The following is an 11,591-nucleotide window of genomic DNA, read 5'->3' as shown; positions in this document are numbered from 1 at the left end:
ATTAACAACAGAAATACAGACAGGATATTACACAAATGACTAAGTACAAAGCTGGCTGAAAGACGTAGGTTAAAGATGCTCTAACTGACAAGTAGATTTCAAGCAACTGAGTCAGCAGTTCCAGTATCACAGAAGATATTCATGTACATTGGTTTTAGGTGCAAATTCTTAAAAACTGGTTTCTCCTAAAAATGACCTCCTGGACACTCCCAGTACTATATGCAGTGACGTTTTTGTAGCTTATGCAAAGGTGGTAAAGCACAACTGTCTGCAAGAGCATTCTTGTAGAAAAGTCAGAGGGTGGGGAAGACAGGGTATTTCCCTCAACTACCTTCTCACAGGTTTTAATTACCTGTTAATATGAAAGTCTCTGAAGACTCCCAGAACAGCTTTCAGGTGGTTCTAAAGGCAGAGGTTGGCAAGAACAGGCTCCATTTCAGACTAAACTGCTTGCCTATCTGTTTGCATGATCAACAGCAAGCAGTCCCTTATGTTAATGTGTAAGTAAGAGAAACTTCAGAACAAACTGCCTTTGTAAGAAATACATGCTGCAATTGCAGCAACAGTTCACAAAAAAATTTAGTCTGTTTCGCCATTTGCTAATCCTTGTAATGAATTCCACTGCCATCTCAGGAATGACAGAGCTGGCAGTAACTATGCATGGCAAACCTGAATTGATACAGAAGGAAAAAACATTATCCCTCACAGTGTCCTCTTCTTTCATCCCCAAGCTTCTGTGCCACACTGCAGCAGCTAAACTAAGCAATGGCCTAATTGGAATTAAAATTCAGATGAGCAAGCTAAACCTAAAGAAGCACAGACACATGAACAAATGACCATATGGAGGTAAGGTAGGGCTTATCTTCAGCCATGTATGGAAAACTATAGCAAAAATACCTTTGGCCTTCATCATTAGGAATTATTTGTGGTATTTTCAGAGGGGACTTCAACTGAAGGAAGAGACAATGTCATTTAAAAAAATAATTTTATTTTTTCCATACTTAGTGTTAAAATAATCTGGAATGCAAGTTGAGCTTGACAGAAAGCAGAAACCAGCAGTTCCACCAGTAATATTTAGACACTACTGCAGTTCTTTTAAGTTTTGAGAAATTTCATCAATTTTGGATACAAAAGCAAAACTCCCCATAAAGTAAGAAATGTAAAATTACAAGTCTAAATCTCATCAGGCACAAAACTGAAGTTTCCCTGAGAAGATGTAATTACAAACTAGTGTATAAACTTCATATCACAATATCAGGGTGCTTTAAGAATACAAAAGATTTGAATTCTTTAATACTCCATGCCGAAGACAAAATTTTCAGCAGGATTAAGAATTACATGTAACAGAACTGCAGCAAACAGATCTAAGTAAAATGATAACAGCCGGCTGTGCATATCCCCTTTTGCATAGTTTTTTGATAACTTCTAATGTTATATTCCTGAGATCTTTTAGTATTTAGTATGAAGTGCAGTCCAGCTGCTTTGTACCCCACACCTTCATCTTTTTCTTCCAGTTAGCATTCATTACATTCATGGAAAAAAAATTTGAGAATAACCATGAACAACATGCATTTTCTTTGCCTTAAAACAGTTTAACCAAAGGAAGTCCATTAATTATACCTTCTAGATAATAAATATTCCCAATAGTTGGCTTTCGTGCTGACTTTATACCTAAAGCTCCAAACTTCAGTGTGCCACAAGGCATACTCAAGACATGTTTTCTCCCTCTTGTCCATGGATGAGGCAGGGCATGAGCAGCACCAGACCAACATGGTGAGAGTCATTATACCCATTATCAGCACCACCACGACTGCTGTAACACGTTAAAGTACGTAGCAGTAGAGTATCTGTACTTATGTTTCCCAACAGGAGCACACGTCTCAGTTCTTCTGCAGATACAGGGCTTTGTGTCGCAAATACTCTTCCAAGCATTTCACTGCAAAAGGGTCGACATCAGTGTCAAACTTATTAGCAAACAAGTGGTGGTTCCGTAGCATCCAGTTCAAGTCCCCTACTCCAAAAACACACACAGAGCGGATGTGAACTCCACTGCACGGTGGGTAGGGCGCACCTTTGGACACATCACCTTCAAAGTACTGCCACTTGACAAACCTGGCCAGGGCATTCATGTCGGAAACGTCGTACTTGTCGCTGGAAGAAAACGCGCCTGGGACTTCAGGGATTCTCTGAATTGTTGCCCACAGGTACTCATCTGGGCTGTAAGTATCTTTCGCCCACTCAATGAACTTCAGTATTTTGCTGTTTTCTAGTACGTATTCTACAAAGCTCCTGCTAACTACAAAATAGGCACTGCCAGAAAAAACTGGAGTACTGAGAGGTGGTAGTTGTTTGTCTATGCCTGTGTTCTTTATTTTACCATCAATAATCTCATGGTGTTTCTTCCACCTTACTTCTTTGTAAACAGGCATTTTTTCTGTTTCCAAGCTGTTTTCACCCTTAAGGGCTTTTAATTTCTCTACTATTTCCTTGTTGGTCTTTATAGGAAAGTCCATACCACATAGGTTTATTAGGTATTTCCAGTCTGAACTTCTTCTATGGAGATCTTTCATGCAGTTAATGTCTGCCTGCACTCTGCTCCACGAAGCATATACCACACTCTCTAACTGGCTGGAAATAAAGACATTATTAAAACATGAGACTATTCCCTTCACAGCAGCAAAAAAGGATTCTGGAGACTTTTTGTCTACATGAATACAGTAAAAATTCTGTGGAGCATAGATTGATCTTAGAAGTCTATCAAGCATCTCAATTTTGTGATAAACCACTATTGAGTAAGCAATTGGAAATTCTGCTTCTTCGTTACTGAGAGGTTCCATAATGTATTTCCTAGTTTTGGTGAAGGAGGCACAGTCTGCAGTCATGTTAATATAATCATCTGTTGTTAGTCTGGGGCGCTTCTTAAATGACACTGATAATGCCTCAAGCTGTACCTTTTGTATTTCTTCTATATCCCCCTCAATAATCTTGGTGCAGTTAACATCACTAATAGGATCTTCTTTTGTTAGCTCCAGATGTCTCCGGTTTAGGAAGTCTTCCTTCTGGTTAACTTTCAAAACTGAAATTATTACTAAAATGAGAGTTAGACCCAAGAAAAGCCTGAAGCGTGAGTTGTAGCAAAACCGTAATTTCCTCTTCAGCATTTCAAATACCAGGTAGCTTTGCAGGGCTAAAGAAAATGTCCTAGTCTCTCTTCATATGAGCTTCAACAGCTTCAGAAAAAAATTTTGTTTCTCAGGAATTTGGCAAGTTTTTCAGGGAAATGGAAGGAAAAATCCTAAACAAAATGGAATATGATAGTCATTGTTAGACTAAAAGGTTTCTTTAAAAAATTAGTGATTAATAATTACACTTTTATTTAGTGACAGTAGAAAGCTAAATAGTTCAGCCAAAAATATCCTGTTGAAAATTAAAAATTAATGAATAAATTTTTAATAGAAAAACACTGGGAAAAGCATACAGTTTTCATAAAACTTCCACAGTACTAACACTAAAAACTGAAGTTCAGTAAGAAAACAGAGCTGATTCACCTGCATTTAAAACAAAATTGAAGTCAGATACACTACTGAGAAGCACGTATTTCTTGTTAATTTACGCTTTAGAGCTTGACAAGAATGTTTAATGCCCACTTCAGGGTTGACTTACGTTTCCTTATCATTAAGACTTACCACTCACTTCCTGGATGGCAGTCATGCTTTAGTTCTCACTGGCAAAGAAGTCCCTGCAGCCTTTCAAGATCTTTATGTGAGACAGTCTCTTCAACATCCTTCATACGAGCTTGGAAATACCACCAGGGAAGAGCTGATGAGAAGGGCGAGGGAAAAAAGTTACTACAGCAGGGCACCTGAGTTTTCAGAGTTGTGAGAAAAGCTGTTACTGAATTGCTGAAATAGGTTTATAAGGTAAAAGGCAATACTTGCCACCTGGATCTCAAGATGATTTTCATCAAGTTACTGCAAGTGCACTAATCTAAGTGCACAGCGGTATTGCATTACCATCATTTAAACAAAATTGTTTTTAATATTCAGCAATTACTTTTATGTGGAGGCATGCTGCAATGCTGGATTGCAACAAGATTTCTAGCCAACTTTATTTTCTACTTTACTGCACAATCACTATATAATTTTTGTTTGTTAGTTCTGTTACTCTTGAAGTACTTTTTTTTCTGTTTCAGTACTCTGTGAATAGAATCATTGCAGTTGTGCAGCAGCTACAGCTGTAGCTGTTGAGAAAGCTGCACTCTAGAACTGTATCACAGAACTCAGTCTTTTTTTTTCTTTTTTTGAAAGTACTATCTCATGCAGGTAAAATGATCAAGAACAGGATATCCTTAAATAACTTACACTGCTACTCAGATGCCACTTCTAATCACAAATTCACTGCCTAATAATTTAGTGCAGGTTTAAATTTCAAACCAGCTCCTAACTGCAAAAGCCCACACAGTTTACAGAGAATGTCTTCCAAAACGTGAATCTGTAAGCTTATAAAATATAAAGTACTTGAGAGATACAAGGCTTCTTACACTTTTACTACTTTCAAGAAAAAAGATAGTGCCTCAGAATAACTTTTTTAATAGCCCTAAGAATAATAGCTACTCATAAAAACTGGGAAGAAACTCTGTTTAAGAAAAATAAGTGTGTATTGTGTCCACTGCTCCACTGTTTTGCCATAGGTTGTTCAGTGTTAAGAATTTCCTTTTCCCCCCTATTTTCTTTAAGCTATCCCAGTATCATTTTAAGTTTTAATTGCTAAACTGTGGCTCTTAAGCTGCTACTTGCAGATCTCAGGTGCATTCAAGAAACTGAGGCATGGCATAACAGAGTTTTTAATCAGCAATGCCGCAGAGTAATACACTACACATTGGTCCACCACTTTGCCCATGACACTGCAAACTGACCAGGCAAAGCAGCAGGCGGGAGGAAGGTGTGGAACACTGCACAAGTGTCTAGCACAGCTATGAGAATCAGGAGTACTACAGTCAAATACTCTGTATTGCAAGCCAACAGAGACCACAAACTAGACACAAATTTGTCACTAACAACATCATATCACATAGTTTTATTTACTCTGAAGTGTACTTAGTTTTCAGAATTACAACTGTAAGTATTTTATCCTGCATTTCTAATTTATTTTAAGGAAGGTGGACATTTGTTCAAAGAGTATTTTTCATGTACAGTGAAGTCAAATTGGAAGAAAATTTAAAACTTAAGGAAAGTAGCCCAGTGAGCTAGCATGCAATTACAGCAGAAAGCACGGAGAGGGAAATTTTAACAATGAGGTCTTGCACTTTGAATTAAAAAAATTTTAAAGGAAAATTCCAGAATTCTCCTTTAATTTGCAATGTGACACTGAACCCAACAACATAATTTAGAACATGTTTTAACATGCTTTGTAACTTATCACACACTTTTGTACTTGATGTCCTGCTTGTTTTCACTAGTAAATCTAATCCTCCAAAAATAATATTCATTGCATATTAAATTAACAGAGGAAGGAGACTAAATATGTGATAGTGTCCATTGGGTATACAGTTTCATAGGATGAAGCATGTCATACTGCTTACCTTCAATTACTGTATTCTGCCTACAAACTTAAAAATTAAGACTTTTTTAGAACTTAAAGTGTACTTCAAATACAGTTATATTTGTGATACTTTAGCTGATAGACATTGGAATCCTTTCTTTAGGCTGTTGGTACTATTATTTCATCCTATTCTTAGTTTCTATAGAAGCACTAGCATTAAGAAATAACACATACTCAAGAAGATTACCAACTCGTCCCTGTTCCAAGGGAGAGAGATGATCTTGATTGAAACTGACCATGGCAGTCTTCACCTTCTAAAATTTTCAAAGAATAAAGCTTGCTAAGAAGTCTTTCCTGCTCCCATTTTAGAATACAACTTAGTTGAGTCTAGGATAAAGAATCCCATTCAGAAAGACCTTGTATACCCAGCTGGGTGCAATTCCTCTATTGTTCAGAGCTCAGAATAATCAGAGCCAGCATTTTCATTATACCAAAATGAGAGACCTGCAAACATTTGCACATTAACATGGCTCTTCATGTGGATTTTTTTTTCCCTGTAAATTTCTCTCACTGGCATGCTTCTTCCTCAGACCAATTTTAACAGTACGTTACTATTTGTTTATGCTCACTTTCAAATTCCTAAAATCTGATCATATCCCATTCACAAAAGCTGATCTTTACAGGGTAAGATTTGTTATCTTTCATCTATAATACACCTAATACACTTACTGAGCCTAGAACACTCAATAGTTTAAGACTGCATTCAGTTGATCTTTTAACATGACTAAAACTTTACCTCTGCACAGCCTTAGTGCACACACTAGAGAATTACCTTGTCAGAGGCAGCACTTTCCATTGCGGGAGAGGTGGAGGACGATTTGCAAGACTATGGAGGAAATGCTTTATTTGGCAGCCTTCATTTTGCTCTCAAATGAGGTTCAGCTGCAGAATTTACATACGTGACCCACTTCCCTTTTTTTTCCTGCTTTCTCCTCAAGTCAAAATCTGTATTTCTGAAGCAGTCATCATTAAAAGGGGAAACTTACAGCCGTTGCTGGTAGTTGAGGAAGTTGGTACAAAGGCTGAGTTAGCTGTCCACTTCCCTCTTTCCTGCCAAAATTATTCTTTATTCTGTCTACAAACTGTATGGTATGACTAAACAAAACCAAGGTAATTTCAGCTTGATTTCTAGCAAACACAAAACTCCATAAGGAACCTAGGTCTTCAACACAAAAATCGCCCGAAATCTCCAAAACAAAGGAAAAACCCCCACCAAGCAAAACACTTATACAACAGCGTACCACAGCTTGGAGGGAGGCAGAGCTGGCGTGGAGGTTTTGTGCAGACAGGCTGCACTGGAGCTGCTGGTCCTACAGATGAGGATGGTTGTGAGGGCGCAGGCCAGCCCAGGCCACGGCGGCCGCAGCAGGCAGTGTGCCGCAGCAGGCAGGCCGCCAGAGCCGCTGGCACAGCCCCACCTGCCCTGCTGCTGGAAGGAGCAGCCCCAGCCCACCCTGGGACCCACGCACTGCGCCAGGAGCAGTGCAACAACACACCCAACAGATGGGCTCTGGGGAGCTCTCCAGCCAGCGGGCCACGGAGATGGATTTGCTGCGAAGTCCTGACACTTTACAAGGCATGTCCAGAATGCTTCAAAGCACACACATCAATGGTAGTTACTACAATTAACACGTTTCCATTCAGATGAAGTTATGCAGAACATTCATTCCGATGAGGAAGTGATTTTCAAAGCAGTAAGCAGCTTGTATAAACACAAACATGCATAAACACAAAGAGAGACTGCAGTGGACTGCAGTGTCATCTGCAAAGATCTGCCAAACACAAGAGTCATTTACTCGGCTTTTCATAACACCAAGCAGCACCATCTTGAAAGTAGGTATGTCTGTAAATGAATTAAAGAACTCATATTTGTTCTGTTAGGTAGTGTTGAGTCTTGGGTCTTAGTGAAAATGAGAACTGGTCATAAGCCACATAGTTGGCTTACCATAAGCCTTTATGGGACTCCTAATTCTGAAATCATATGCAGCAGGGTTTCATGTGGGCACAGTTGTCTGCAAGTCCTACAATACTCTGTAGGAGTAGGTGCTTTTCCCTCAGAGTTGCTCAGGAAAACAATAAAAAAGGAAAAATACACTCCCTTTTTACAGCAAAAAAACCCTAACGCATTTATAGCCCTTTGTCAACTTGGGAGACAGCTTTAAACAAAACTCCACACGTGACTAGGACTGCTACATCCACCACTACATGGAAATTAAATACTGAGAGTAGCTAAAAGTAGACAACTGGTTTTTCAGAGCTAAAAAAAAGATGAAAATAAATTCAAACCTCCAGGTTAGCTAAAGATATTATATTCAATAGTTAGGAATCTTACGCTCTAAAATATTTGTTTCAAAAAATGAGTAACACTCACATGAACATACACTCTGTGTAGATTGTAAATTGAAAAAGCAGTTGGTTTCACTAGCCTTTCTAGTACTCTCTTATACTACTGTATCACGTAAACCTTCTGCAGAACAGTTCAAAGCCTTATGAGTATTTCCAATGTTGTCCGTCCTTAGAGGCCCCACAAACAGAGCTAACAGTAAGGAATTTCAGCTCAGGAGAGTAAAGATGTTATGGCAAAGTCATTCAGTGACTAGTTCCTACCTCAACAATCCTGTGACTCTTAGTACAGACAGAAAGATAGGTTTTACGTTAAGGTTACTAACACTGGAAGTATGAATCACAAAACAAAAAATAATGAAATCTTTAAACTAATGTTGGCCAATTTAACATGCCAGAAGAACTGCCAGGTGTTCCTCAAGGTAATTTGTACACTTTGGCTACTTCAAGGTAAAACAGGCACTTAGTTTTTTCACAGTATTCTAAACTAGGACCTATAATCACCAGGAAGAGAGCAGTTGCTACTCTCCTCATGCCCACGTAAAAACTTTTGCTCATCGCTGCCTTGTGACAATGCTGTATTTCATAACAGGACACACTGACAGGAAAGGTTATCTATAAAACCTGAAGGGAGGCAGAAGCAAAAAGCTGTCAAATTTTTGAGCACTTGGATCCCTCTTCAAGCACTACATAGAAAATATTCTGAGATTTTTCTTTAGCCCTATGGAGAAGCCAGCATTTTAAAGCCAGGCCTACAGTTAATCAGAGAGCTAAAGAATCATCAGTGAACTTCCTGAGATACTCTATCACAGTTTTCCAACATGAGGTTTCTGTTTGTTTTATTCAGTTCCTCTAACAGCACCACAATTATCCTATGTACAATAATGCTGCATATTACAAAAAGTGGTGTTTCTGGAGCTATCAGGTAAACCTAACACTGAAAGTTACTTCACTTGTACTACTGGGTAGGACACATTTCTGTGGCACTACATTTTTCATCTTTTCTAAGAATTCTAGGTTGATAGGTGTTTTCTACTTTCAGGAGTTTATGAACCAGTGTAAAGGGAGAACTTAATTATGTTGAAATCCAAAGCAAAACTGAGAGGGATTATTAAAAAACCAAAATTAACTCTTTTAATAAGGCTACCAGTGTGTTTTCTAATATGGAAACAAAATTGGAGAGCAGGATTTTGCTCAGTAAACATAGTATTTTCAGCAAATAGACTGTAAATCTTTAGCTTGTATGTTTGCCTTGCATTTGGTTTATGTTAGCAAAGAAGGCAGACTTAGCAAAGGTATTAATCAGGTTTTTTAGCAATTTTTGGCTCTTCTGGCCTCAGGAAGTGAGTATTACTCCACGTAACTCAAATTCTGTAGGAAAGCCATTATGCTGCTAACTTTTATACACTATAGGCAGAATAGCTAATCATTGAAGACAGAAAATATTTTCTTTTGTATACACCTACTTTCAAAAGCAATCTAAGTGATCTCCAACTTGAGCTACAAACACTGCACTATTTTTCACAAAGATTTTCAAGTTAAAAGACAGAAAAGGTAGATTTTCTGTCCCCTCTTCTTTTACTACCATTTCTGACTCTCATTCTTGCCAGCTCTGTGGTCAAATACCTCATATTCCATTAAAAATGAAATTTAAAATAGCAGACTCCAAAATGGTAATTCCCTCCTGCTGCCACTCCTCCTTGTTCCCACAAAGAAGTCCACTTTTCTCAGCAACGCTGAAAGAAGGCAAAGTGCCAGAGCACAACTGAGTCTCCTGTCAGCCTTCTTTCTCGGTCCTCTCACCCAACCTGAGCCACAAAAAACTATTTACAAGCTCCTAAACAGCTTTTTAATTTTTTTTTTATTCTGACCGAAAAGAACTTTTTTCAGCGTTTTCCCAGTCACAGTCAGAGTGAGAGAGAGTCAGAGAGAGAGAGAGAGAAAGCACCACAACCTACGACTGCAACACCTCAGGCGCATCATGAATCCTAAACCCTGGTATCGCTCGTTACTCCCCACCAAGCCACCAGCCTGCCCGGGGCTCCTGCATGCACCGCCGAGGGAAAAGGCGAGCGCAGCAGGGTCCGAAGGCATACAGGCAGAAAGCGGGGAAACAAAACAAACTAAGAAAAAAGAAGGTGTGACAGGGAAAAAGCGAGGGAAGAAGAGGGAAAGCGAAATACGAAGAACGGGAGAAAGAAGAAAAAGGACATAAGTGGAGCCAAAATGAGAGGGGAGAGGGAAATGGGGGCGGAGGGAGGGGAGTGGGGAGAGAGAGGAGGGGATGGAGGGAGAGAGGGGGAAAGGGGTAAGGAAAGAAAAAAGAGGTGGGGGAAAAAAGAAGGAAAGAAAGGGGGGCGGGGGAAAGGACAGAGACACAACAGATGCGTCTCCCTGCCCTCCAGTGCAGCACCTGCCCGACGATACGGCGGCTCCTGGAGTAATACTGCGAGGCTCCGCAGGGTACGGCGCCTGGGCAGAGCGATGCTCCACACCAGCCCGCGCTGCGCCCGCTCCGGGACCACTCCCGCTACGCCCCCAGCGCCAGGTGCGGAGCAGCCCAGGGGCAGGCACGGAGCCCGGCCACCTCCCCGGCAGGCGCAGCCCCGGCCGGACTCCGGCTGCTGCCCTGGGCTGCGGACCCCGCCCGGCCCCGCGCCCCTCCCGACACCCCCGCGCGGGTCCGGCCGGCCCGGCCCTCCGCGGCGCCGCGGCCGCGCCCTGCCTCCGCCCCTGCCTCCCCGCCCGGCCCCGAGCTCACCCACACGGAGCCCTTGGCAGCGCTTGTTTGGCCTTTCTGTTGCTTTTCTCAACGCTGCGGTACCGGTAACGTTGGAACGCTCGCAGGACCAACTCCTCTGCGGCTCATGGGATCGAAGGGCTGTCTCGTGTTCCCAGCCCGAAACGACCGCGCAGCCAGCCCCAGGTGGTGCCCGGGGGCGCTGGGCGGGCTCGGGGTGGCGGTGGCAGCCCGGCTGAGCGAGGAGCCCGCGGGCCCGCGGCTCCTGCGGCGGCACTGCGCGGCCCGAGAGTCGCCTGGTGCTGCATGTGGGCTTGGAAGAGCTCTGTGAGGGAACATGGAGCGACGGAAGAGAAGCTGGGGGGGAAGGGGAGCAGACAGACATGGCTGGGAAGAGGTGCACCAACCTTGCTGCGGTGAGGACTAAGACGTGTCTAGGCAGAGTGTGAAGAAATCTCAGCTTTCTTGTTCGCTTTGTCACTTCAAATATCTGACAATAAACGTAGTCCGCGGGGTTTGGAGAGCTGTGAAAGATGAAGGTGGAGCTTAGGGGAAAGCCCCTTATTATTTTAGCGAAGTACTTTGAAAGAAAACAGAATATTAAATTTCAAGGAAATAGAAAGTTCAAAGAGAGCGTGTGCCTCATTGAAAAACCCCAAGTAGTGCAGCCTGCAGCAGCTTGAACAGTGCTTACAGAACTCCCCAAAAATCCTTGTACATCAGCATTAACTGGCGTGCAGCTTCATTTGGCAGCTGGAGACACGCTTAATGGAATTGTCTCCTGGCCATTTCTCATTGCAGTCGTGAGATTGTACTGAGAGGTCTCGCATCTACACTGATCAAGGGACTGAAAGCTAACCAGAAAATGAGATTAGCTTTCTGGGCTCTTACTAGTACACACTGCCAG

At 41.6% G+C, this 11,591-nt stretch overlaps 1 protein-coding gene across 3 annotated transcripts; it reads right to left on the bottom strand.

Moving 5' to 3' along the window:
* Window positions 1–971: 971 nt before the first annotated feature.
* GCNT1 (glucosaminyl (N-acetyl) transferase 1) lies at window positions 972–10,607 on the bottom strand. Of its 3 annotated transcripts, none has more exons than XM_064735656.1 (3): window positions 10,358–10,607; window positions 3,687–3,819; window positions 972–3,295 (listed from the first exon to the last, which is right to left on the bottom strand). In XM_064735656.1, exon 3 carries the CDS (start codon window positions 3,159–3,161, stop codon window positions 1,881–1,883), a length of 1,281 nt encoding a protein of 426 aa, XP_064591726.1. In that variant the 5' UTR covers window positions 3,162–3,295; window positions 3,687–3,819; window positions 10,358–10,607; the 3' UTR covers window positions 972–1,880. The 3 variants fall into 3 exon arrangements, with proteins under 3 accessions (XP_064591726.1, XP_064591730.1, XP_064591727.1); XM_064735660.1 differs by lacking the exon at window positions 10,358–10,607 and adding an exon at window positions 6,843–7,239; XM_064735657.1 differs by lacking the exon at window positions 10,358–10,607 and adding an exon at window positions 6,374–6,407.
* Between the last annotated feature and the right edge of the window lie 984 nt (window positions 10,608–11,591).

The sequence above is a fragment of the Zonotrichia leucophrys genome, chromosome Z (genome assembly GCF_028769735.1).
Source record: "Zonotrichia leucophrys gambelii isolate GWCS_2022_RI chromosome Z, RI_Zleu_2.0, whole genome shotgun sequence".
NCBI classification, from domain to species: Eukaryota; Metazoa; Chordata; class Aves; order Passeriformes; family Passerellidae; genus Zonotrichia; species Zonotrichia leucophrys.
This window is presented reverse-complemented; position numbering and strand designations above follow the sequence as displayed.

What these genes read in the sequence shown, in the direction of transcription:
- GCNT1 (XM_064735656.1), bottom strand. Translation starts at nt 3,161, where the DNA reads ATGCTGAAGAGGAAATTACGGTTTTGCTACAACTCACGCTTCAGGCTT.